This window comes from Oncorhynchus mykiss, chromosome 5 (genome assembly GCF_057628025.1).
Source record: "Oncorhynchus mykiss isolate SJ-2025 chromosome 5, ASM5762802v1, whole genome shotgun sequence".
NCBI lineage: Eukaryota > Metazoa > Chordata > Actinopteri > Salmoniformes > Salmonidae > Oncorhynchus > Oncorhynchus mykiss.
Genome location: NC_143026.1, coordinates 12,434,401 through 12,458,373, shown reverse-complemented (window position 1 = coordinate 12,458,373; position 23,973 = coordinate 12,434,401). Strand labels below are relative to the sequence as shown.

Sequence of the window (23,973 nt, the reverse complement as noted above, 5' to 3'; positions counted from 1 at the left end):
TACGGGTGGGTGACTGTAATCACCAATTGGATACCATAAAAAATAAAATATCTGCTAAATATGTATGTGACCTATTTGATTGAATTATACATTAAAGAAGATTTGTATTCTGTTACTGTTCTTTGTTGTGAAATATTGTGTTTTACTGAGAAATTGAAACAAGTAATATGATGCTAATTTACTAAGTCAATGTGTGTGTCATTACTGCAGTGTAACATTAGGGTACTCTTTTCATACTGAACTATCCGTGACGTCAATAACTCTTTGAGAAAGATTCAAGCAGTCTTGAAAGCTATAACAGCTTGAAGCATAGCGGTATATGGCACTCTCACAGCAGTATGTGACACTCTCACAGCAGTATATGGCACTCTCACAGCAGTATGTGACACTCTCACAGCGGTATATGGCAGCATGCACTGTCTAAGTCGACATTCATTATCACATTTTAGGGAAGACCCAAATCTATTTTATTATTTATTAAGGCAAGCCAGTTAAAAACAAATTATTATTTACAATGACGGCCTAGGAGCAGTGGGTTAACTGCCTTGTTCAGGGGAAGAACGACAGATCTTTACCTTGTCAGCTTGGGGATTTGATCTTGCAACCGTTCGGTTACTGGCCCAACGCTCTAACCACTAGGATACCCACCGCCCTACAGACAGCGGGGTGAAGTAACAACAGTTTATTACTAGAACAGGAGCAGGCAAAACGACAAGTCAAGGCAGGCAGAGGTCAATAATCCAGATCAGCGTCCAGGGCGGTGTGACAAGGTACAGAATGGCAGGCAGGCAGGCTCAGGGTCGGGGCCGGCAGTATAGTCAAAACTAGAAAACATCAATTATAGAAAAAGACGGAAAAAGCGGAAAACCACTGGTAGGCTTGACGGACAAAACGAACTGGCAACAGAGAACACAGGTATAAATACACTGGGGATAATGGGGAAGACGGGTGACACCTGGAGGGGGGTGGAGACAAGCACAAAGACAGGTGAAACAGATCAGGGTGTGACATTTATATTCACAGAATATCTTTCCACTTGACTTTTTGAACCATAAGCCAAACGTCAATAACTACATCTTCAGAGAAAGTGATCTGGAAACACTTTATTCATCGCCATTCTATCACATTGAATGGGAAGGGGTTGTTTTTACATTTTAAAGGTTCTGTTGCTCCACAAGATTCTGACTGACCACTACATGCAATTGCCGCAAAATCATCACTATAACCCTGCATATTTACATAGACTTTACATAGGCTGATCTAGTGACTGAGTTATGAGGTATACTTCACAGATTGAAAAGGGCATTCCTTCCAATGTCAGTATTGAAAAAGGAGTGAGTGTTATTTGAACAGTACCCTGGTCACTGCAACACACTCAGGTGAGACACAGTTAGTGGACATAGCCTGCCTTCTGTAACAGAAGTGATTTTTTACCAACGACACATTCATTTGATTCGAAGCAAGTATACTCTGGATGTCACAAGAGAGCAAATATCTGTTGTACAACGTATTCTTGGGTTTGTGGACTACCGGGCCAGGATTTAATTACTTGGTGACACTTTATTTGGATAGTCCCCTATGTTCAAACTCTAAGCAATCTATCATTTTGATTTATCAAGTGTCAACTGCTCTGAATCCCATGCAAGATCCAACAACTACATTTACTAAACATACTTTCAGCAACTAAGTTGCATGCAGTTGATTATAAATGAAAGTGACAGCTTCAACTGTAGAGCCCTATCCAAACACACTGTTGTTGCCACCTACAGTATTTCATTACATTTTACACATAATCCCCACATTTTATAAAGTGTCAAAGTGTTAGTCCACTCAAAAATATAAGTTAGTCAGATATTTGAAGAAAAAACAATTTACACAACACATGTACACATCTTGATATTAGACTACTTTTGAGGTCTGAAAACAAAGAAGAGGACCGTACGGGGATCTGCAGTGGGGACAGCAGGTAATCTTTAGGAACAGGTATCTGATTGATAGGAACACACTTGTGTCACAGGTAGGATCTGAACCCAGGTTTCCTATAGGAGAAACCACATCTGATAGTTTTAATATATTATTGCGTTGACTTGAAGTGCTTAGATATAGATAGATAGATAGATAGATAGATAGATAGATAGATAGATAGATAGATAGATAGATATAATATGTACATTTATGTCTCCCTTCTAGCCATCTGCTGACTGGGTCAAATGATATCAGCTATTATCTCAATCTATACCAACAATATCAAATTATTGAGCTATAAAAACAAGATGAGGAATGCTTGTTTTTGGCCATTGAAAATAATCTCATCCTAAATCGAATTCCCTGATTGTGTAAATACGTCCTTCTATAATAGATTAACATAAATCAATTATGAGCAATGACTATAAAATGACAAAACGATCACCATAATAATATGTTAGGTCAGCATTCAGCATTTAACATTCTGAACACACATTTCTGGGACATACATATATCAACAACAACACTCCTCATGGACAGTAGAAGATTTCAAATGTTCCTTTAGTACAAGGTTGAATAACTTAGCAGCCTACGACAGCACAGGTTGACATAGCGTTGGCATAGTTCTTGACTCGGATGGTGCGGTATTATGAGAAGGAGGGGTAAAATAGTTTAGTTCTTGACTCGGATGGTGCGGTATTATGAGAAGGAAGGGTGAAATAGTTTAGTTCTTGACTCGGATGGTGAGGTATTACGAGGAGGAGGGTTGAAATAGTTTAGTTCTTGACTCGGATGGTGAGGTATTACGAGGAGGAGGGTTGAAATAGTTTATTTAGTTCTTGACTCGGATGGTGAGGTATTACGAGGAGGAGGGTTGAAATAGTTTATTTAGTTCTTGACTCGGATGGTGAGATATTACGAGGAGGAGGGTTGAAATAGCACTGACATTGTTGTCAACTTGAACGGTGAGGAGGACACGGAGGAGGATGAGAACTACCCTGTAGGAGTGAGGCACTGAAGGAGCCCCAGGTGGCCTCTTGTGTCAGTGTGTGTGAGTGACATTAGCTGTCTACGGTGTAAACAAGTGGGAGAAAGTGAACCCAGAAGGATGCAACCACACTGCAGTGTGTGTGTGTGTGTGTGTGTGTGTGTGTGTGTGTGTGTGTGTGTGGTTAAACCGGCTCTTCTCTTGCCCATGCATACTGTGAATCCAGGAGGATACAACCACATGTGTGTGTGTGTATTGTGTGTGTGTATTTCATGACATACAATGCATGTTGGTCTGTGTCCTTACACCACAGCGTGTGATCAAACTGACCATTCTCTCTAGCCCATCCAGACCGTCAGCCAAGGTGAATGCAGCCATTCTGCATATTCGTGTGTGTGTGTGTGTGTGTGTGTGTGTGTGTGTGTGTGTGTGTGTGTGTGTGTGTGTGTGTGTGTGTGTGTACAGTATACAGTACATGGACGCCCAACCCCCTATGCCAGTGTATAGTCGAATTGGCCCTTCTCCAGCCCGTCCAGGCCGTCTGCCCAAGTGGAGGTGGGCATGCTGCGGTAGGGGTCCAGCAGGATGCGAAAGCACCGCACGATTAGGATGAGGAGGACACCGAAGAGGAAGAGGACCAGGGCGAAGGTGGTCTTCTGCTCCAGGGTCATGGCGGCGACAAGGGCAGTAGCGGCCACTGATGAGGAAGAGGACGAGGAGAGGCGCTGTCCTCCGGCAGAGTGCAGCAGGGAGAGAGGAGAGGTGAAGGGCTCACCCTCCGTCATCCAGGAGGAGAGGTGCTGGGCGGCTAGGCTACGGGACTCCCACAGGGGGTGCTCTGGCATCCTCATGAAGCCAGCCCCATCCCTCATCCCCTCCAGACGGACCTCATTGTCTAGACAGAAATAGAGAGTGGGGGAGAGGTGGGGAGGGGGTGAGGGAGAGAGAGGGAGGGAGGAAGAGGTGGGTGAAAACAGGGAGACAGAGCAGGGAGGGGTGGGGAGGGGAGAGGGGGATTGAGGGAGGGAGAGCGAGGGAAGGGGGGAGGAGATGGAGGGAAAGAGAGGTGGGAACAGAAAAGGGGAGATAGGGGACAAGAGACAGACAGGGAAAAGAGGTTAGGACAAAAAGACAGACAGCAGTGAGCTCAGAGAAAGATAGACAGACAGAGACAGAATCTGTGTTTTTTTTATTTTTTATTTCACCTTTATTTAACCAGGTAGGCAAGTTGAGAACAAGTTCTCATTTACAATTGCGACCTGGCCAAGATAAAGCAAAGCAGTTCGACACATACAACGACACAGAGTTACACATGGAGTAAAACCATTACAGTCAGAACGGGAACAGTATTTTGTTATTCGTCACCTGAACATAAAAATGTTGACTCAACGCGAATATGATGGGCCAAATTTGAGGGATGGTACAGCTTATCTGAAGAACAGACAAACAAAAACAATTTTCCAAGCAAAATTCCAACTACAGCGTGAAATAGTTTTTTGCTTGTGCTGCTGTTTCTATTAGATTTATCTGAAACAAGGAAAAAAGGGAACGCGACAAGGTGTCCCCAGTTACCCTTTTCGCTTTCATTTTAATAACTTAAAAAAATCGCTGTGAGTCCATATTCTGTGCTGTGCTGAGTAATGTATCTTTAAGGTATTCTAGGATAAATCAACTGTCAAGAACTTGTTTGAAATACGAGTGTCAAGCACTGCACTTTTTCTGACACCTTTTATAGGTTTGACTGGCTCTACAAAGAAGAAGTAAGACACAATCCACTCTGATACGATTTATACTGCAATAAATCAAACAGACAAGCTTAAAAAACAAAATACGGATTCAATTAACAGAAAATGACGTGGAAATTCCTGATGGAAGAAGTCCTATGAGAACTTTCAAGCACCTTAGAACTGCCTCAAAACATCCAAGTTTATTTTTTTAAATTCATTTTTGCTTTATTTAAATGCCACCTTCGAACTTTGAAAACTGCAAGCTTTGGTGTTTATTTTAGAACTGATTGAATTAACACAAGGACATAGGAAAGTAATTTGACGGAAGCTTAATTGTAAAGTGTATGTCTACAAAAGTTCTTCGACAAAAGTTATTTTGATTGAAAAATGTATTTGTCAAATGCCACCTGCCAGATATGAAGTTGCAGTGAGCGTGAGTGAGTGTCAACTGCTGTTTTCCTCAAATATATATCCTGTCTGAAAAGTCCACAGTTCCCCATGCAGTGCTGCCACTTCTAACATGTGACCAAAGTCAAGTTGGCAAGTGCAGATTTGGGTGTCAGTAAGTTGTCACAACTGATTCACAGCTTGGATTGAGCTGCGAGGAGTGCAGACTACCTCATGTAGTTACAGTTGAAATCGGAAGTTTACATACACCTTAGCCAAATTCACAATTCCTGACATTTAATCCTAGTAAAAATTCCCTGTCTTAGGTCAGTTAGGATCACCACTTTATTTTAAGAATAAAAATAATAGCAGAGAGAATGATTTATTTCAGCTTTTATTTATTTCATCACATTCTTAGTGGGTCAGAAGTTTACATACACTTAATTAGTATTTGGTAGCATTGCCTTTAAATTGTTTAACTTTGGTCAAACATTTTGGGTAGCCTTCCACAAGTTTCTGAGTCAATAGAATCACCTTGGGCAGTGATTACAGCTGTGAGTCTTTCTGGGTAAGTCTCTAAGAGCTTTCCACACCTGGATTGTACAATATTTGTACATTATTATTTTAAAAGTTCTTCAAGCTCTCTCAAGTTGGTTGTTGATCATTGATAGACTGACATTTTTAAATCTTGCCAAACTGTAACTAGGCAACTCAAGAACATTCAATGTTGTCTTGATAAGAAACTCCAGTCTATATTTGGCCTTGTGTTTTAGGTTATTGTCCTGCTGAAAGGTGAATTTGTCTACCAGTGTTGGTTAGAAAGCAGACTGAACCAGGTTTTCCTCTAGTTGGTTTATTTTTATCCTAAAAAAACTCCCTAGACCTTTCCGATGACAAGCATACCCATAACATGATGCAGCCACCACCATGCTTGAAAATATGAAGAGTGGTACTCATTGATGTGTTGTGTTTCCCCAAACACAACGCTTTGTATTCAGATATAAAAATATTTTTTGGGCTTTTTTTTGTTGCAGTTTTACTTTAGTGCCTTATTACAAACAGGATGCATGTTTTGGAATATTTATTTTCACTCTGTCATTTAGGTTAGTATTGTGGAGTAACTACAATGTTGGTGATCCATCCTCAGTGTTCTCCTATTACAGCCATTAAACTCTGTGACTGTTTTAAAGACACTATTGGCCTTATGGTGAAATTCCTGAGTGGTGTCCTTCCTCTCCGGCAACTGAGTTAGGAAGGACGACTGTATCTTTGTAGTGACTGGGTGTATTGATATAGCATCCAAAGCTGAAAGGGATATTCAATGTCTGCTTTTTTATTTTTACCCATCTACCAATAGGTGCATTGGAAAACCTCTCTGGTCTTTGTGGTTGAATCTGATCTTACAGATAATTGTATGTGTGGGGTACAGAGGTGAGGTAGTCATTCAAAAATCATGTTAAACACTATTATTGCACACAGAGTGAGTCCAAGCAACTTATTATGTGACTGTTAAGCACATTTTACCCCTAAACTTATTTAGGCTTGCCATTACAAAGGGGTTGAATACTTACTGCCTCAACACATTTTAGCCTTTCATTTTAATTAGTAAAAATGACAAAAAAATATAATTCTACTTTGACATTATGGGGTATTGTGTGTAGGCGAGTGACACAAAATCTCAATTGAATCAATTTTAAATTCAGGCAGTAACACAACAAAAAGTGGAAAAAGTCAAGTACTTTCTGAAAGCACTGTACTGTGTGTTCAGGCTCTGGCCCAAGCCATCTGTTTCTGGGACCAATCAGAAAGGTTACAATGTGTTTGCATTCTAGAAATCGCCGGGGAGGTACTCAGATCCAGACTCATTGCGGAGAAGAAACTAATGTCTGTGGGCATGACGTAGCGTTTAGCCGGAGCAAGTAGTTTGGGTAGCCTGGGAAGGCTAAAGTCTCTAAAAAACATCCCTAAAAGCCTCTACATTTTAAACATTACTAATTTCACATTCTTCATCATGCAGTCTCTAAAATGGCAGCCAATAGGAAGTGAGTGGGGGACTTTAAGTGAGTGCGTTCTTAAATTCAGGATTATAAAATACAGCGGGAGTTCTTTGCGCTTGGCGCTAATCAAAGACAGGTATGTGGCAGCAGCCTTCTCCAAGCAGATCAATGCCTGGTACATATTTAGTCCTAAAACTGAGGGGCTCAGGCTTGTTCAAACTCAGGACACATTAGAAAACGGAGAGACTGGAGAGAGAGGGAGACATAAAGGGAAGGAGATAGACAGGAGAGCGAGATAGAGATAAAGAGGGAGAGGAAAGGAGAGAGGCGGCTGATGTATCATCTTCATTCTATTGAAGCACTATCTCTCTCTCTCTGTCTGTCTCTCTCTCTCTCTCTGTCTGTCTGTCTGTCTCTCTCTCTGTCTCTCTCTCTCTCTCTCTCTCTGTTGAAGAGGACACACACTGACTCACAATCACTGCTGCAAATGAAAGAAAATACAATAAACAGATCCATTAAATGTGTCTCATTCTCCGTTCAAACAGTATTGCAGAGGAACAAAACAGTTTAGGACTGTAACGATGAGGGATAAACAAGAGTCTGTGGCAGTCGCATTAGACTTGCGCTTCCAACATTTGATTTGATCTGTTGCAAAGCAATCTGTTGGCTTTGGTTTAGTGCGGCATTGGTGATTGTTTGGAGAGCTATTTTTCAGTCAGAGCTGGAGGTAGAGAGCTGTATATATCAATGCCTTGGTGAATGAATGAATGACTAATAAAGCAGTCTTGCGGAAGGGTTTCTGTGTGCCAGGGATTCTAGAAATATTCAGTCAGTGGTGATAGTCTCCAGTCTTTGAAACATCTGGTGCAGAAATTCAGAGCTATACATTAGCCTAGACACACACTGGGAAAAACAATGCTAGCATTGTTGTACAGTAGAAGTCGACCCAACTGGAACTCAACCTACATACACACACACACACACACACCTGTACACGTTCCCGTACACACACCTGCACACACACACCTGTGCACTCGCACACACACACACACGCACTTGTACACGCACCCGCACACACGCACGCACACACAAACACACACACGCACCCGCACACACGCACGCACAAACACAAACACACACACACACATACACACACATACACACACATACACTCGCACCCACAAACACACACAAATACTCAGGCATTGAGGTACTGGTGCAATGCAGTAAACAGAGCACAATTCTTTCAGAAACAGGGAAAAGCTGTCAGAAAGAGCGTTAGAACACAACGGTGGAATATCTATTCCTTGACAGGTAGTTCAATTTATGGAGCTACTTCAGTGATGTCCCTCTGAGCGGCCCGGTGTCAATGTCGATGTACCGTAGCTGAGGATTTTGTCGTTCAGATCAGGAGTCGTATAGACTACTGTACAACTCACAATACCTGAGGCTTGAAATTCAAGTCTCTTTCTTGCTTCATTTCTCTCTCTCTCCACTCTCGCTCACTTTGCAGAAAAGGGAAATTCTAAAGTCCACCATCCAATTCACTTTATCAGCAAGAACTGACTTTTCTGACATTAGAACAAGTGAGCATAAAGCATTACACAGCACATTACAGGAAGCACAATACCAGTCGCACACCATTTAAAGTATGAACAGACCCATCATGGGAAGTACAACTGCTTCTAGATATCACTCTGCAGTGGAATTAATATACACTATAGACCATATCTTAATGGAAACAGTGAATTGGTTCCAAGGATAGCTACAGACATGTGGTTGCTGTTCTGAGAGCACGTACGTATATTCCTTATGCCAGGGGTGTTTTATCTGCAGAGTACGGGTGTGGGTGCAGGCTTTTCTTCCAGCCAAGCAGGAAGACATAATTGTTGACTGAAGATAATGATTAGTTGTATGTCAAATCGGATGTGTTGACGCTTGTCTGGAACAAAGCCTGCCCTCCCACCAGCTCTCTGTGGATATAACTCTCAAAAGAGGGATGGGAATGTTGAGGAAACCCTTTAATCCACTATTGAATAAGAGGGAAGCTGCAAGTACTCCACACTAAAAAGCAATGTTCCTAGCAGAATTGTCAGAGTCTCTATTGAAACCAATTTCTTAAACACATTTCCCTCCTTGTTGTATGCACTGTCTCTGTCAGTGTCAGAGAGTGATTTGACTGGCTCAGGGGTCTGGTTGTGTCTGTCCTGTCCATCTTGCTCAACCAACCATGAGCTTCCCCCTACAAACTAAAACAAGAAACCACAGCTAGACCCTGTCTGCAGACACCGTGTTTGGAACGCTAACAAAGTGTTGTTCTTAGAACCTGTTTTTTTTTTTTCCCCCTGGGCAGATCATTATTGAAACCAACCATTGTTTGATGGTCAGGCTATGCTGTATCAAAGTTAGTTTGATTGTTACAACGTATCTTATAAAAGGTATAGGTCTTTAAGAATGGTTCCTGCAATACGAACCAAGCATTTCCAAAACAATCCGTACTGTTAGTCAGTGACCTTTAATTCAACCTTATTTTAAGCTGAAGAGAAATATCACTTAACATTCTAAGAACATTCTATGTTTGCTTGAGATTCTTCCTCCCAGCCCTCTGCTGCCTCAGTGGGAAGATTCTCTTCTCTGTGACAGTAGTGGGCTCTTAAACGGTGACATGGTGTCATACAGCCGCCATTGTGGGCAGACAGGGATCAGCTGTGTGTCTGTGACATTTGATTAGCTGTTCAGGAGTCTTATAGCTTGGGGGTAGAAGCTGTTAAGAAGTCTTTTGGAACTAGACTTGGCACTCTGGTACCGCTTGCCGTGTGGTGGCAAAGAGAACAGTCTATGACTAGGGTTTCTGGAGTCTTTGACAATTTTTAGAGCCTTCCTCTGAAACCACCTGGTATAGAGGTTCTGGATGGCAGGAAGATTGGCCCCAGTGATGTACTGCAAAATCTAAGCGGGTTGTCACATGCCTTTTACTGAGGAGTTGCTTCCGGCTGGCCTCTCTACTATAAAGGCCTGATTGGTGGAGTGCTGCAGAGATTGATGACCTTCTGGAAGGTTCTCCCATCTCCACAGAGGAACTCTGGAGCTCTGTCAGAGTGACCATTGGGTTCTTGGTCACCTCCCTGACCAAGGCCCTCCCCCAATTACTCAGAGCTGGGTGGCCAGCTCTAGGAAGAGTCTTGGTGGTTTCAAACTTCTTCCAATTAAGAATGATGGAGGCCACTGCGTTCTTGAGGACCTTCAATGCTGCAGACACAATCCTGTCACTGAGCTCTGCGAACCATTCCTTCGACCTCATGGCTTGCTTTTTGTTCTGACATGCAGTGTCAACTGTGGGACCTTACATAGACAGATGTGTGCCTTTTAAAATCATATCCAATCAATTGAATTTACCACGGATGGACTCCAATCAAGTTATAGAAACATCTCAAGGGATGATCAATGGAAACAGGATGCACCTGAGCTCAAGTTTGAGTCTCATAGAAAAGGGTCTGAAAACTTATGTAAATAACATTTTATTTTTAATACATTTGTAAAAACGTATATAAAAAAATGTTTGCTTTGTAATTATGGGGTATTGTGTGTAGATTGATTAAAAGGAGACAAAATAATTCAAATAATTTTTGAATAAGGCTGTAACGTAACAAAAATGTTGAAAAAGGGAAGGGGTCTGAATATTTTCCGAATGCACTGTATCCTTTGCTAGTTAGTGAGTTCTTAGCCCAGTTATAGATCAAATCAAATTGTACTTCCCGAATACAACAGGTGTAGTAGACCTTACCTTGAAATGCTTACTTACAAGCCTTTAACCAACAATGCAGTTCAAGAAATAGATTAAGAAAATATTTACTAAATAAACTCAAGTAAAAATGTTAGAAAAAGTAACATAATAACATAACAATAAGAAGGCTATATACAGGAGGTACCGGTACAGAGTCAATGTGGAGGCTATATACAGGAGGTACCGGTACAGAGTCAATGTGGAGGCTATATACAGGGGTACCGGTACAGAGTCAATGTGGAGGCTATATACAGGGGTACCGGTACAGAGTCAATGTGGAGAATATATACAGGAGGTACCGGTACAGAGTCAATGTGGAGGCTATATACAGGAGGTACCGGTACAGAGTCAATGTGGAGGCTATATACAGGAGGTACCGGTACAGAGTCAATGTGGAGGCTATATACAGGAGGTACCGGTACAGAGTCAATGTGGAGGCTATATACAGGAGGTACCGGTACCGAGTCAATGTGGAGGCTATGTACAGGAGGTACCGGTACAGAGTCAATGTGGAGGCTATATACAGGAGGTACCGGTACAGAGTCAATGTGGAGGCTATATACAGGAGGTACCGGTACAGAGTCAATGTGGAGGCTATATACAGGAGGTACCGGTACAGAGTCAATGTGGAGGCTATATACAGGAGGTACCGGTACCGAGTCAATGTGGAGACTATGTACAGGAGGTACCGGTACAGAGTCAATGTGGAGGCTATATACAGGAGGTACCGGTACAGAGTCAATGTGGAGGCTATATACAGGAGGTACCGGTACCAAGTCAATGTGGAGGCTATATACAGGAGGTACCGGTACAGAGTCAATGTGGAGGCTATATACAGGAGGTACCGGTACAGAGTCAATGTGGAGGCTATATACAGGAGGTACCGGTACAGAGTCAATGTGGAGGCTATATACAGGAGGTACCGGTACCAAGTCAATGTGGAGGCTATATACAGGAGGTACCGGTACAGAGTCAATGTGGAGGCTATATACAGGAGGTACCGGTACAGAGTCAATGTGGAGGCTATATACAGGAGGTACCGGTACAGAGTCAATGTGGAGGCTATATACAGGAGGTACCGGTACAGAGTCAATGTGGAGGCTATATACAGGAGGTACCGGTACAGAGTCAATGTGGAGGCTATATACAGGGGTACCGGTACAGAGTCAATGTGGAGGCTATATACAGGGGTACCGGTACAGAGTCAATGTGGAGGCTATATACAGGAGGTACCGGTACCGAGTCAATGTGGAGGCTATATACAGGAGGTACCGGTACAGAGTCAATGTGGAGGCTATATACAGGCGGTACCGGTACCGAGTCAATGTGGAGGCTATATACAGGCGGTACCGGTACTGAGTCAATGTGGAGGCTATATACAGGGGGTACCGGTACTGAGTCAATGTGGAGGCTATATACAGGGTATTACGGTACAGAGTCAATGTGGAGGCTATATACAGGGGGTACCGGTACCGAGTCAATGTGGAGGCTATATACAGGAGGTACCGGTACCGAGTCAATGTGGAGGCTATATACAGGAGGTACCGGTACAGAGTCAATGTGGAGGCTATATACAGGGTATTACGGTACAGAGTCAATGTGGAGGCTATATACAGGGGGTACCGGTACCGAGTCAATGTGGAGGCTATATACAGGGTATTACGGTACAGAGTCAATGTGGAGGCTATATACAGGAGGTACCGGTACCGAGTCAATGTGGAGGCTATATACAGGAGGTACCGGTACCGAGTCAATGTGGAGGCTATATACAGGAGGTACCGGTACCGAGTCAATGTGGAGGCTAATACAGGAGGTACTGGTACCGAGTCAATGTGGAGGCTAATACAGGAGGTACCGGTACCGAGTCAATGTGGAGGCTATATACAGGAGGTACCGGTACTGAGTCAATGTGGAGGCTATATACAGGGGGTACCGGTACCGAGTCAATGTGGAGGCTATATACAGGAGGTACCGGTACCGAGTCAATGTGGAGGCTATATACAGGCGGTACCGGTACAGAGTCAATGTGCAGGGTTGCAGGTTAGTCAAGGTAATATGTACATGTAGGTAGGGGCATAGATAATAAACAGCGAGTAGCAGCAGTGTAAAATGGGGGGGGGGGGGGGGGTCAATGTAAATAGTCTGGTGGCCATTTGATTAATTGTTCATCAGTCTTATGGCTTGGGGGTATAAGCTGTTAAGGAGCCTTTTGGACCTAGACTTGGTGCTCCGGAACCGCTTGCCGTGTGGTAGCACAGAGAATAGTCTATGACTTGGGTGACTGGAGTCTTTGACAATCTTTTGGGCCTCCCTATGACACCGCCTAGTGTATAGGTCCTGGATTGCAGGAAGCTTGGCCAAAGTGATGTACTGGGCCGTACGCACTACCCTCTGTTGCGCCTTACGTTCAGATGCGGCGCAGTTGTCACACCAGGTGGTGATGCAACCGGTCAGGATGCTCTCGATGAGGATATGAGGACCCATGCCAAATCATTTCAGTCTCCTGAGGGGGAAAAGGTGTTGTCGTGCCCTCTTCACGACTGTCGTGGTGTTTTTGGACCATGATAGTTCATTGGTGATGTGGACATCACACTCTCGACCCAATAGGATCAGCAATAGGGTAGTGATTGCTTCCTACAAGAGCACAAAATGTGTACATTTCTAGACATCTTTGAAAAACAAGTCAGGTAAAGAGCTTTGTCAGGTAAAAATACAGTGTTGTATTTTGAGGCAGGCTTGAATAAGCTTAGTAGCCAATAGGCAGAGGGTAGCATAATGTGTCTGATTCTCTGTAATGATGGTATGGGAATAATAAAGCACTGTATTTTGTACAGTGGTTACTTGCATCAAACAACACAACAAAAGTGTGAGGATAGTGGATAAACAGGTTAATGTCAAGCCCTGCATGTTTTTTTCTCATGGAATGTAGGCCTACATTGAACACCACACATTGGCTGCTGCTGTGGCTGAATGATAGAACAGCTCTTTCCATGTTACAATTGGGATGCATGTTTTCCATTGTTTTTGATGGTAGGACACTCTAGAAGGTCTACATTACGATCAAATAGCCACAGTAGCCTACTTGGTCATTGTTAAAACTGTAACTTAAAGTCGGTACAGCCTCAGTGTTCGCATTAAATGTGCCTTTGAAGTGGCACAGAATTTTCACAACATTCAAGTTTGCTCAGCAGACCTGAAATTTGCCCTGTTCTGAACGGTAATAATGAAAAATGGTGTAATATCAAAGATTAACAATAATTTCTCTGTTAAACTATTATGAAACCACAATGCCTTAGAGACACACAAAATAAGTTTATGTCCATAACATATTCCTATAGGGCCCGATTTAGATTTCCGAAATTAAGCCTTATCTTAAGCATGCCTTTCCTACACACTTCTCAGTAGTTGCTATTCAGACTTACCTTATGAAGGTGCGTAACGGGCTTTGCAGGCATGGTTCCCTTGAGCACACTGAATAAATGTAATTGATCAGGAGAAAACCTTCCCACTTGCCTGCCAACATATTTTCTTGTGGAGTTTTCATTCAATTCCCTTTAAATACAGTGTACCTTTTAGTTCGAATTTTGTCTACAGACTTAAAAGAAAATATTGAGAGAATGGGTTCAGAATATTAGGGATCAATGAAACATTTAAATATTCGTCTCTATTTCGGCAGCAATTGGTAGATGGAAAAATACTCTGATCTTGTAGATTATTTAGGGCTAGGAAAGTATTAGGTTATGGATATAAAAGAAAGAAAATGGTGTTTGCACAAAAGAAAGAAAATGGTGTTTTGATTCATTCTGAAAATTGCTACATTCAGTTCTTTAACACATGGTAATATTGGAAGATTAGTGTACGTAGAATTATGATAGGGAGAATAGTGTACAATAGTAGGCTTTACCCTCGTCTATTGCCTGCACTAACCATGGAACTGTGTGATGACACAGTCAAGTATTGTGCCATGCGTCAGGTTCAAACTGCTTGGTCTGCGCTCCACTTCATAATGATTGAATTAGCCTACATGTCTTTTTTTATATATTACCCTCAGCAACAACCACATGGCTGTGACTGCGTTTACAGAGGAAGCAAATGAAGGTAAACGAAACAATGGAATTAAATGGAATTATAATGTAGGCTATACCAACTAAAGGGAACTAACAGAAAATTGAATATGTTTTGTTATTAGGCCTACTGACGGTCCATACTGATAGTGACTAATATTTAACATGATAGAAACAGGAAACAGAGAAAGTCACGGTAACCTATAATTAAGACATTCAAGGGTACTCATCCCTGCAAGTTAAAAGGCTGTGCAATTTAAATTCTGCACAATGGTACAGCGTTTTATAAACTACTGTGGGAAAGTTGATATGTTGATTTGCTTCAGTGTGCTGCCATATGACTGGTTTCACATTTGTCTCCAGCGATTATAAGGTCAAATAGATCTAAAATAAGTGTAATTTATTACACAATTCCCTTATCTAAGCAGATTACTCATTTACCTAGCTCTTATCAAGTTAGAAAGGACAGTGCATGGGGAATGGTGTAATTTCTATAGGAAAAAATGTAGTTGCCGCTATTTCCACGTGGAACTGGTAGGTTTGCTAGACCTTATTCATGTTACCCTCACGTGTAAAGGTGATGGAATTATTAGGACATTAAGTCAAGATCAGAATAAGGCGTATCTGTAGACACACCTCCACCACACCTTAATTTATTGGACCTGCACACAAAAAGAAATAGCAGGTGAATAGCATGCTATTCTCACGCTTAAGTTCAAGGTCAGAATACGCAGAGAGAGAAAAGCGCATTAAAAGGGAATTATGTTCCATTTACTCGTGCTTAACTCCGGTTGGAATCGGGTCCATAGCGAAATGCTTATTAAAATGCAACAGGGGATCTGTGAAAAGGATACGCCTGGAGACAGACCGACCTGCTGCAGGAACATTTGCTCAAGACATCACAAGGGAACACGGGCAGCGAAAGTACAACTTGAAAGACCTTGGAGAGGGACTTAATGCAATATGTACGGTCAGAGTAATGCAATAATGGTATGTGTGTTCTTGTAGTACATTTTGCCTGTTAGAGGGCATTGTCATGACTCTTGTCAGCAAATTCCTATAAGAAATATTATAAATGGTTTTATTGTTATATTCATAGTCTCGTATAGGGGGTAATAAGTATGTTCATAAATCATATGTTTTTTACATTTCAGCAGACACTCTAATCCAGAGCAATTTGGGTTAAGTACCTTGCTCAAGGGCACAACAACAGATTTTTTCCACCTATTCAGCATGGGGATTCAAACCAGCAACCTTTTGGTTACTGGTCCAATGCTCTTAACCACTAGGGTACTTAATAAGAGCACAGTGAAGTGTTCTTGTTGTTCTTTTTACTCTTTGTGTAGGAAAAAACCTTACACAACTGACCATAAGTGCACTTATTAATCACATAGATTCGACTGGGAATGATTGTTAATTGACTACAGCAATAACCAAGCCAGCAAAGATCCATTCCATCGATTTTAACCTTTAAAATCAATATTCATTTGGACCGTGAGGGGAGACTTCGGCATTAAGTAATTGATGTTTCATGGGTTAAAATATCCTGCCTTTCCTTGTCTGTGAACAAATGCCACACACACACACACACACATACACACACACACACACACCTATATCTAGCCACTCCATGACTCACAATCACACACACTCTTTTGTTTCTCTTCTTCCTCCTTTTTAATTATCCGTTAATCACAATGTTTAACTAAACAAATCATTCCCAAACCCATGTGAGCAAACTGATCAAATCAAATGTGATTGTATTACTCTATATTACTATTTTTTAAATATAATTTGTTTTATAAAACCTTTATTACATGACTATATCATAATGTATCCTGTCTGTCTGTCTACATTAATCTATTCAATGTCATCTCTGTAACCTCTCTGTCTGTCTTTCTGTCTCTATGTGTCTGTCTGTCTGTCTGTACCTGGGTATGGGTGTGGGATGGGGGTGTTACTGGGGTGGAGCTGGGATGGGGGTGGGGATAAAATGGGGTGGTGCTGGGGTGGGGGTGTGGTGGTGATGGGGCTGGGGTGTGGGTGGGGCTGGGGTGGGGTGGGGCTGTGATGGGTGGGGCTGTGGTCGGGGTGGTGATGGGTGGGGCTGGGGTAGGGTTGGTGTTGGGTGGGGCTGGTGATGGGTGGGGCTGGGGTGGGGCTGGGGTAGGGGTGGTGATGGGTGGGGCTGGGGTGGGGCTGGGGTAAGGGTGGTGATGGGTGGGGCTGGGGTAGGGCTGGGGTAGGGGTGGTGTTGGGTGGGGTGGGGCTGGGGTGGGGCTGGGGTAGGGGTGGTGATGGGTGGGGCTGTGGTCGGGGTGGTGATGCCTGGGGGTGGGGTTGAGGAATACAGAGGGGAGGAAATAGAACACACACAAAAAATCTGATATTTTCAATGCCTGCATAAGCGTTTGACGTCAATTTTTATTTATTTAACTAGGCAAGTCAGTTAAGAACAAATTCTTATTTCCAGTGATGGCCTACCCCGGCCAAACCCTAACCCGGACGATGCTGGGCCAATTGTGCGCCGCCATATGGGACTCCCATTTCCCGTCGGGTGTGATACAGCCTGGAATCGAACCAGGGTCTGTAGTGACGCCTCTAGCACTGAGATGCAGCGCCTTAGACTGCTACGCCACTCAGGGGCCCCTAATGAACCACATCAACATAATATAATAATCTTGTAATATGCGTATGCCCACGCAGAATATGTCATAATCACAGCCAATCAGGTCAGATTTCAATGCTTGTCTACAATGAAATATACTGGAGATTTAAATATTGCAACTGACTAACATGATTTACGAAACTTGCCAAGCAGTCCATGCATTGTCTGCCTGCTGTGAGCTGTAACTCGACAGTCTATGGAGTTCAAACCTAGGCTTTGATTTGACTGCTGATCCGGGAACTCACCAAGGGACATAATCTTCCGCTCCGAGATGTGTTCTCATAAACAGATTATCTCGAGTTACGATAATAGTATTGTTAATATGCCTACTGGATAACTTATTTGTATTGCTTTTAATCTTTTTAAATGAATTTATCTTATTAACACTTTGTTCTAGCTAGCTATTTGGGTAGGTAGCTATCAAGTAAACCCAATGAAGACATGGCTAAAGGTCAATCAGATTTGTGAACATGGTCCTTAGCTGTGTGTTGCCGCTTTCCATGTTGTCTATTGTCTGTAGCTTGTGAGGTGCGGAAACACTTTGTTGCTTTTATGGATTTTGTCTTGTTACTTTTTGTACTGTCTGTGTGGTTGAAAATTAGACGGCTGGTTAAAACCGGCACTTTTACTGAAACGTTGATTAATGTGCACTGTCCCTGTAAAAAAAAAAAAAAAAAAAAAAACTATTAACTTGGTGCGCTGTAAATGGTTAAAGACTTTGGACTCTGTCATGTTTATCAAAGTGTTGTGGGAGTGGAAGTGATTGTTATCTGCAGCCTCACTGGAACTGTGATCAAAGTACATTCACACAGGGCACTGGTGCTCTCAGGAAAGTTGCACTTGTTCGCGCAGTCACGTTGTGAACAACTTTGGGAAAAGGACAGAAAAGGTTGAAGGGATGAAGCAAGAAAAGACTCAGATGAAGGATTTCCTGGAGAATATCAGTGTTCTGCAAGCGGTGCTGACACTCCCCCTCTTAGGTCCGGCGTGTATTGGGTTGATGGTGTACCTTATGTTTACGTCTCTGTGGCTGCTGCCTACTCTCTACTTCATATGGCAGTTAAAGGACCGGCACACACCTGAAAGAGGGGGTAGGAGAACTGCATTTGTGAGAAACTGGAAAGTGTGGAAGCTGGTAAGGGACTACTTCCCAATGAAGTTGGTGAAGACAGCGGAGTTGAACCCAAACAAGAACTACATCTTAGGGTGTCATCCACATGGGGTCTTGAGTCTCGGAGCTTTTACTACTTTCACCACGGAGGCCTGTGGCTTTATGGACCTCTTCCCTGGGGTGCGCTCCTGTCTCTGCATCCTGAGTGGCCTCTTCAAGATCCCCCTCTACAGGGAATATGTCATGGCCACAGGTTGTTGTCCAGTCAGCAAGCCCAGTCTCAAGCACCTTTTGTCTAAAAGTGGGAAAGGCAACGCGCTGGTGATTATTATAGGGGGCGCTGCTGAGTCTCTGCTGAGTGTGCCTGGGGTCAACGCTGTGGTTATGAAGCAGAGGAAAGGCTTTGTCAAGGTGGCCCTGGAGTTTGGGGCTGACCTGGTGCCCGTCTACTCGTATGGGGAAAACGATATGTTCCGCCAGGTGATCTTCTCAGAAGGCAGTGTGGGCTGGAGGTTACAGCAGCTCTGTAAGAAGATCATGGGCTTTGCCCCTTGTCTGTTCATGGGTGAACGCTGGTTCTGGATGCCTTACCACTGCCCTGTCACCATTGTCGTGGGTAGTCCTATCCCAGTGCCAAAGAGGCCTTCTCCCACTCAGGAGGAGGTGGACCACTATCATGGCCTATACATGGAGTCCCTGGCCAAGCTCTTCAATGAGCACAAAGTCAGCTGTGGACTCTCAGACAGCCACGAGCTGCTGATCACATAAGCCAATCATTTTGACAACGTGAATGAGGTGATTTGTCATGGTGTCCTTCTCTGTACTGTAGCCCACCGATCTCCACAGTGAGTATGTTTACACGCACAGTAATAATTCTATATTAACTGATCATATCGATGATATACTGATTATGACAGTACTGCGAGTTTGGCAGTAGTCATGATTATCTTAATCGGCGTAAAGCGAAGCATAAACGGACTAAAATACCTATATTTTTTTGCAATCTTTTAAATTATTTGGATACCTTATTCAGAGATCCTGCGGTGTAGTTGATCTGCACATGTGCTATCATAAGCGCGAGCCTCCCTCTTTGGCGCATGTGAATTGAATTCATATAATCTGAAAGTATGCATCTAAGAAATAGGTTTCACAGACAAACTCTATATTTCCGAAGTCAAAGTCTTCCCAAAAAATGATATGATTGCTGTGATAGGACCTTAATTTGTATTGGTCATTTTCTACATTTCTTTAAGTCCCATCACCCTTATTATCAGCTGACCATGTAAACAGGATGTTTAGGGAATTATTTCTTCTTGCAAATCATAACAATGTTTTAATCAAATTATTATATGAATCAGAGTATTCACAACGATCCTATTACTGAATGCATGTTAACATACTCAGTGAGACTACTCGAATGAAAGCATTCCAACTCAGTATCTGATCCAGCGATGTCCCAATCATTGATCCCTGGATCCACCAAGCTGCCTGTCTAATTGACGCATCGCTTTGACTGCATTTACTGTAAGAATGAATTCAAGGGGAAATTGTATGTGGTTTATATGTAGCAATAATTTAACCATGAATCTGAATACCTTTAAGATCCACTCAATTTCATAACAAACAGTAATTGATTGTGTGACTTAGGATTTATGAAGAAATACTGTGCTTACATGTTGAGTATAATCAATCAGACCTTGTGGCCACCAGCAGCACCTGAGCAATGTTAATCAGGGATCATAACATTCTTTCATGTTTAACAGTTGACTTTGAATAACTTGTGCAGTAGAGCTGCCGAATACTGACTATTTGCAATACAGTAATATATAGAAACTATGTATTTCTGCTGATATGTATTTTAATAAATTTGGCTTGTGGTGAAGGTTCACTTTGACCACAGGATTTTGCCACAATGTTTTAATTTATTTAATCCTTCCTGTGAACTGCGAAGTGGATGCAGATAGCGGCGGTGAGAGGTTTTGGACATAAACAGAGTGGGAGTGTCTTTCAGTGCTATGATTCACAAGCTGTAGAGATCTATCATAACATTTCAATATTTCTCTCTCATCACATACACATATTACGGAATACTCTTCTCTACAGGACAAAGTAGTTGTTACCCAACTATCCCAATCATCTTTGACATGGAAAATGAATGTAGATTTAAAATACACCACCGTTCAAAAGTTTGGGGTCACTTCGAAATGTCCTTGTTTTTGAAAGAAAAGCACATTTTGTGTCCATTAAAATAACATCAAATTGATTATAAATACAGTGTAAACATTGTTAATGTTGTAAATGACAATTGTAGCTGGAAACGGCTGATTATTTCAATGGAATATCTATCCATTATCAGCAACCATCACTCCTGTGTTCCAACAGCACGTTGTGTTAGTTAATCCAAGTTTTTCATTTTAAAAGGCTAATTAATCATTAGGAAACCCTTTTGCAATTATGTTAGCACAGCTGAAAACTGTTGTTCTGATTAAAGAAGCAATAAAACTGGCCTTCTTTAGACTAGTTGAGTATCTGGAGCATCAGCATTTGTGGGTTTGATTACGGCTCACAATGGCCAGAAATAAAGCACTTTCTTCTGAAACACGCCAGTCTATTCTTGTTCTGAGAAATGAAGACTATTCCAGGTGAGAAATTGCCAAGAAACTGAAGATCTCGTACAATGCTGTGTACTACTCCCTTTACAGAACAGCGCAAACTGGCTCTAACCAGAATAGAAAGAGGAGTGGGAGGCCCCGGTGCACAACTGAGAAAGAGGACAAGTACATTAGAGTGTCTCGTTTGAGAAACAGACACCTCACAAGTTCTCAACTGGCAGCTTCATTAAATAGTACCCGCAAAACACCAGTCTCAACATCAACAGTGAAGAGGTGACTCCGGGATGCTAGCCTTCTAGGAAGAGTTCCTCTGTCCAGTGTCTGTGTTCTTTTGCCCATCTTAATCTTTTCTTTTTATTGGCCAGTCTGAGATATGGCTTTCTCTTTGCAACTCTGCCTAGAAGGCCAGCATCCCGGAGATCATTCATGAAAACCAGCTTCAGAGCGCTCAGGACCTCAGACTGGGGCAAGATTCACTTTCAAAGGTGCTTCAACAAAGTACTGAGTAAAGGTTCTGAATACTTATGTACATGTATTATTTCAGTTTTCTATTTTTAATACATTTGCAAAAATGTCTAAAAAAACAGTTTTTCCTTTGTCATTATGGGATATTGTGTGTAGATTGATGAGGGTAAAAAATTATTTATTCAATTTTAGAATAAGGCTGTAACATAACAAAATGTGGAAAAAATCAAGGGGTCTGAATACTTTCCGAATGCACTGAAGACAATGTAAACCATGTTAGCCATTGTGTAGCATTTAGAGTAGAACAAAAAGCTGGCCACTCTACCAGACAGCTTAATGTCATGAGTGGTGACAGGTTTTAATTATAAATATGATTCTGCCTCAGTGCTGGACCAAATACACGTCCAGGTGTGCCCATAACATGTTCAAATCTAAATCATTGCAGTTTTCTGTCATCAAAGCAGACATACCTATAAAAATACATAGATAGATATAAATATATACTACAATAGCCTACTGGTATTCAGTATCTTGAAATGTTCTGCACCTGGTCATACAACATACTTGTCTTTATGCAGGTCATCAATAGACCATCAAATACAAATTATGAGTACATAAATCTAAAAACAGACGAAAAATAATGACATTTATAATATGCAGAAGATTCATTCAGAAGTCAAGAGGGCTAACATATACAGGCTACTGTTAATTAGATTTACAATTGGAATTTTATGCAGTAGCCTATGGAAATGCGACCTCATCAAATCAAGGTGCTTCTAATGAATATTGGAATTAAATATTAAAAAAATACAATTTAAAAGTTAGTCACAACAAACAGGCTAACACCCAATGTAACACTTAAAACATGTAGCCTAGTCACAGGTGTAGGCTACAATATCAAATGTAACGACACATTAATTTAGGTGGCGATTTAACCTTCAGCCTAAAATAACCTATAGTTATAGCCATTTTCTGTTCCACCTACTGAGGTGACCTCACCTCAAGCATATGCTCATTCACTCAACAAGTGAAAAGCCGATATCGATGCCGACGACCCTGTCACAGGCAATCAGACACTACTGGAGAGTATCTTCTCAATACACAAAACAAACAACGAAATCTTTGAGAAATTAACAGGAAAAATAAGAAAATATTCACAACTATTTAGGTGAAAACATTGAGTTTATACCTTTGTCTCCCTGCGAGAACGTCGGATCCATTTCCAGAGTTACACAGGGAACCAGAGGGTTTCGCCCATTCTACCTTCCCCTCTCCCCTTCAATATCAGCACATATTGAAAAGACAAGACAAGGACGAAAAGGAAGAAATGTTGTGAACAAAAGGTTAACTTGGGTCTTCAAAAATGGTAACAATGCAGTCCTCGGTTCAATGAAATTGGCAATGCAGGGAGACTGGCTCCAACCGCTCGGCGCACATCGTTGCGCGTCTGCTGTGTGTGCTAGAGTTTATGGACTCAACTGGTAGAGGAAATCACCGGGTTCCCCCCATACACACTCCATCATACAGCTAGGAAGGGAGGGGCACCCATACTGAATTTGCGCCAGTGATGCGTTTTTTAAATAGATTTTTCTAGAGCAACAATTGGAAAGTATTGGTCTATTTTTTAAATAGCGAATAAATATTTTGGGGGGTTTGTATTTGATTAGGACTATATATTTCTCATTGATAGGCTTCTACTGATATAAGCCTATAAATCCATGGAAGATGGTAATCAATCAAATATATGTCTACGACGGAGTCAGTGAAATTACGCACAGCTTTCTCAAAATACAGTATGTCAGTCTATGGATATTTTTCGATTGATAAAACACTCTGTCAAAAAAAAATTACACAGTCATGCATTTTCAAATCTACAAAACGGAGGCTTAAATGTATTATTGTACTCAAACCATTTCTGGACACAATAAATCCTCAGGGAGATTATGTCATCAGCATATGTTCTCACATTGAGTGGGTGAAGCAAATCAATTTCCTGATTTGATATAAAAATCTTTAGAAGCAATAATCCTCTCATATAGATATCTAAGCAGATGAGAATAGTCTCCAGATATCGTATTCCCCTTCTCTCTGTATAATTATCCATCCATTATGAGTAAAAAAATAGCATATGAAACAGAAACAGGGTTCTCAACATACTCTGATAATGGCAGGGTATGTTTTTCAATGGAAATATATTTATATTTG

The 23,973-nt window shown here is 41.9% G+C and overlaps 2 protein-coding genes across 2 annotated transcripts; one reads left to right on the top strand and one right to left on the bottom strand.

Annotated features, from left to right (window-relative positions):
- Positions 1-1,087: 1,087 nt before the first annotated feature.
- Positions 1,088-23,251, bottom strand: ctxn3 (cortexin 3). The gene is made up of 2 exons (XM_021601693.3): positions 22,958-23,251; positions 1,088-3,848 (listed from the first exon to the last, which is right to left on the bottom strand). The coding sequence occupies exons 1-2, from the start codon at positions 22,986-22,988 to the stop codon at positions 3,445-3,447; spliced, it is 435 nt and encodes a 144-aa protein (XP_021457368.1). The 5' UTR covers positions 22,989-23,251; the 3' UTR covers positions 1,088-3,444.
- Positions 18,158-20,604, top strand: LOC110523205 (diacylglycerol O-acyltransferase 2). Its single transcript, XM_036976791.2, has one exon. It carries the CDS (start codon positions 18,479-18,481, stop codon positions 19,457-19,459), a length of 981 nt encoding a protein of 326 aa, XP_036832686.1. The 5' UTR covers positions 18,158-18,478; the 3' UTR covers positions 19,460-20,604.
- Positions 23,252-23,973: the final 722 nt, after the last annotated feature.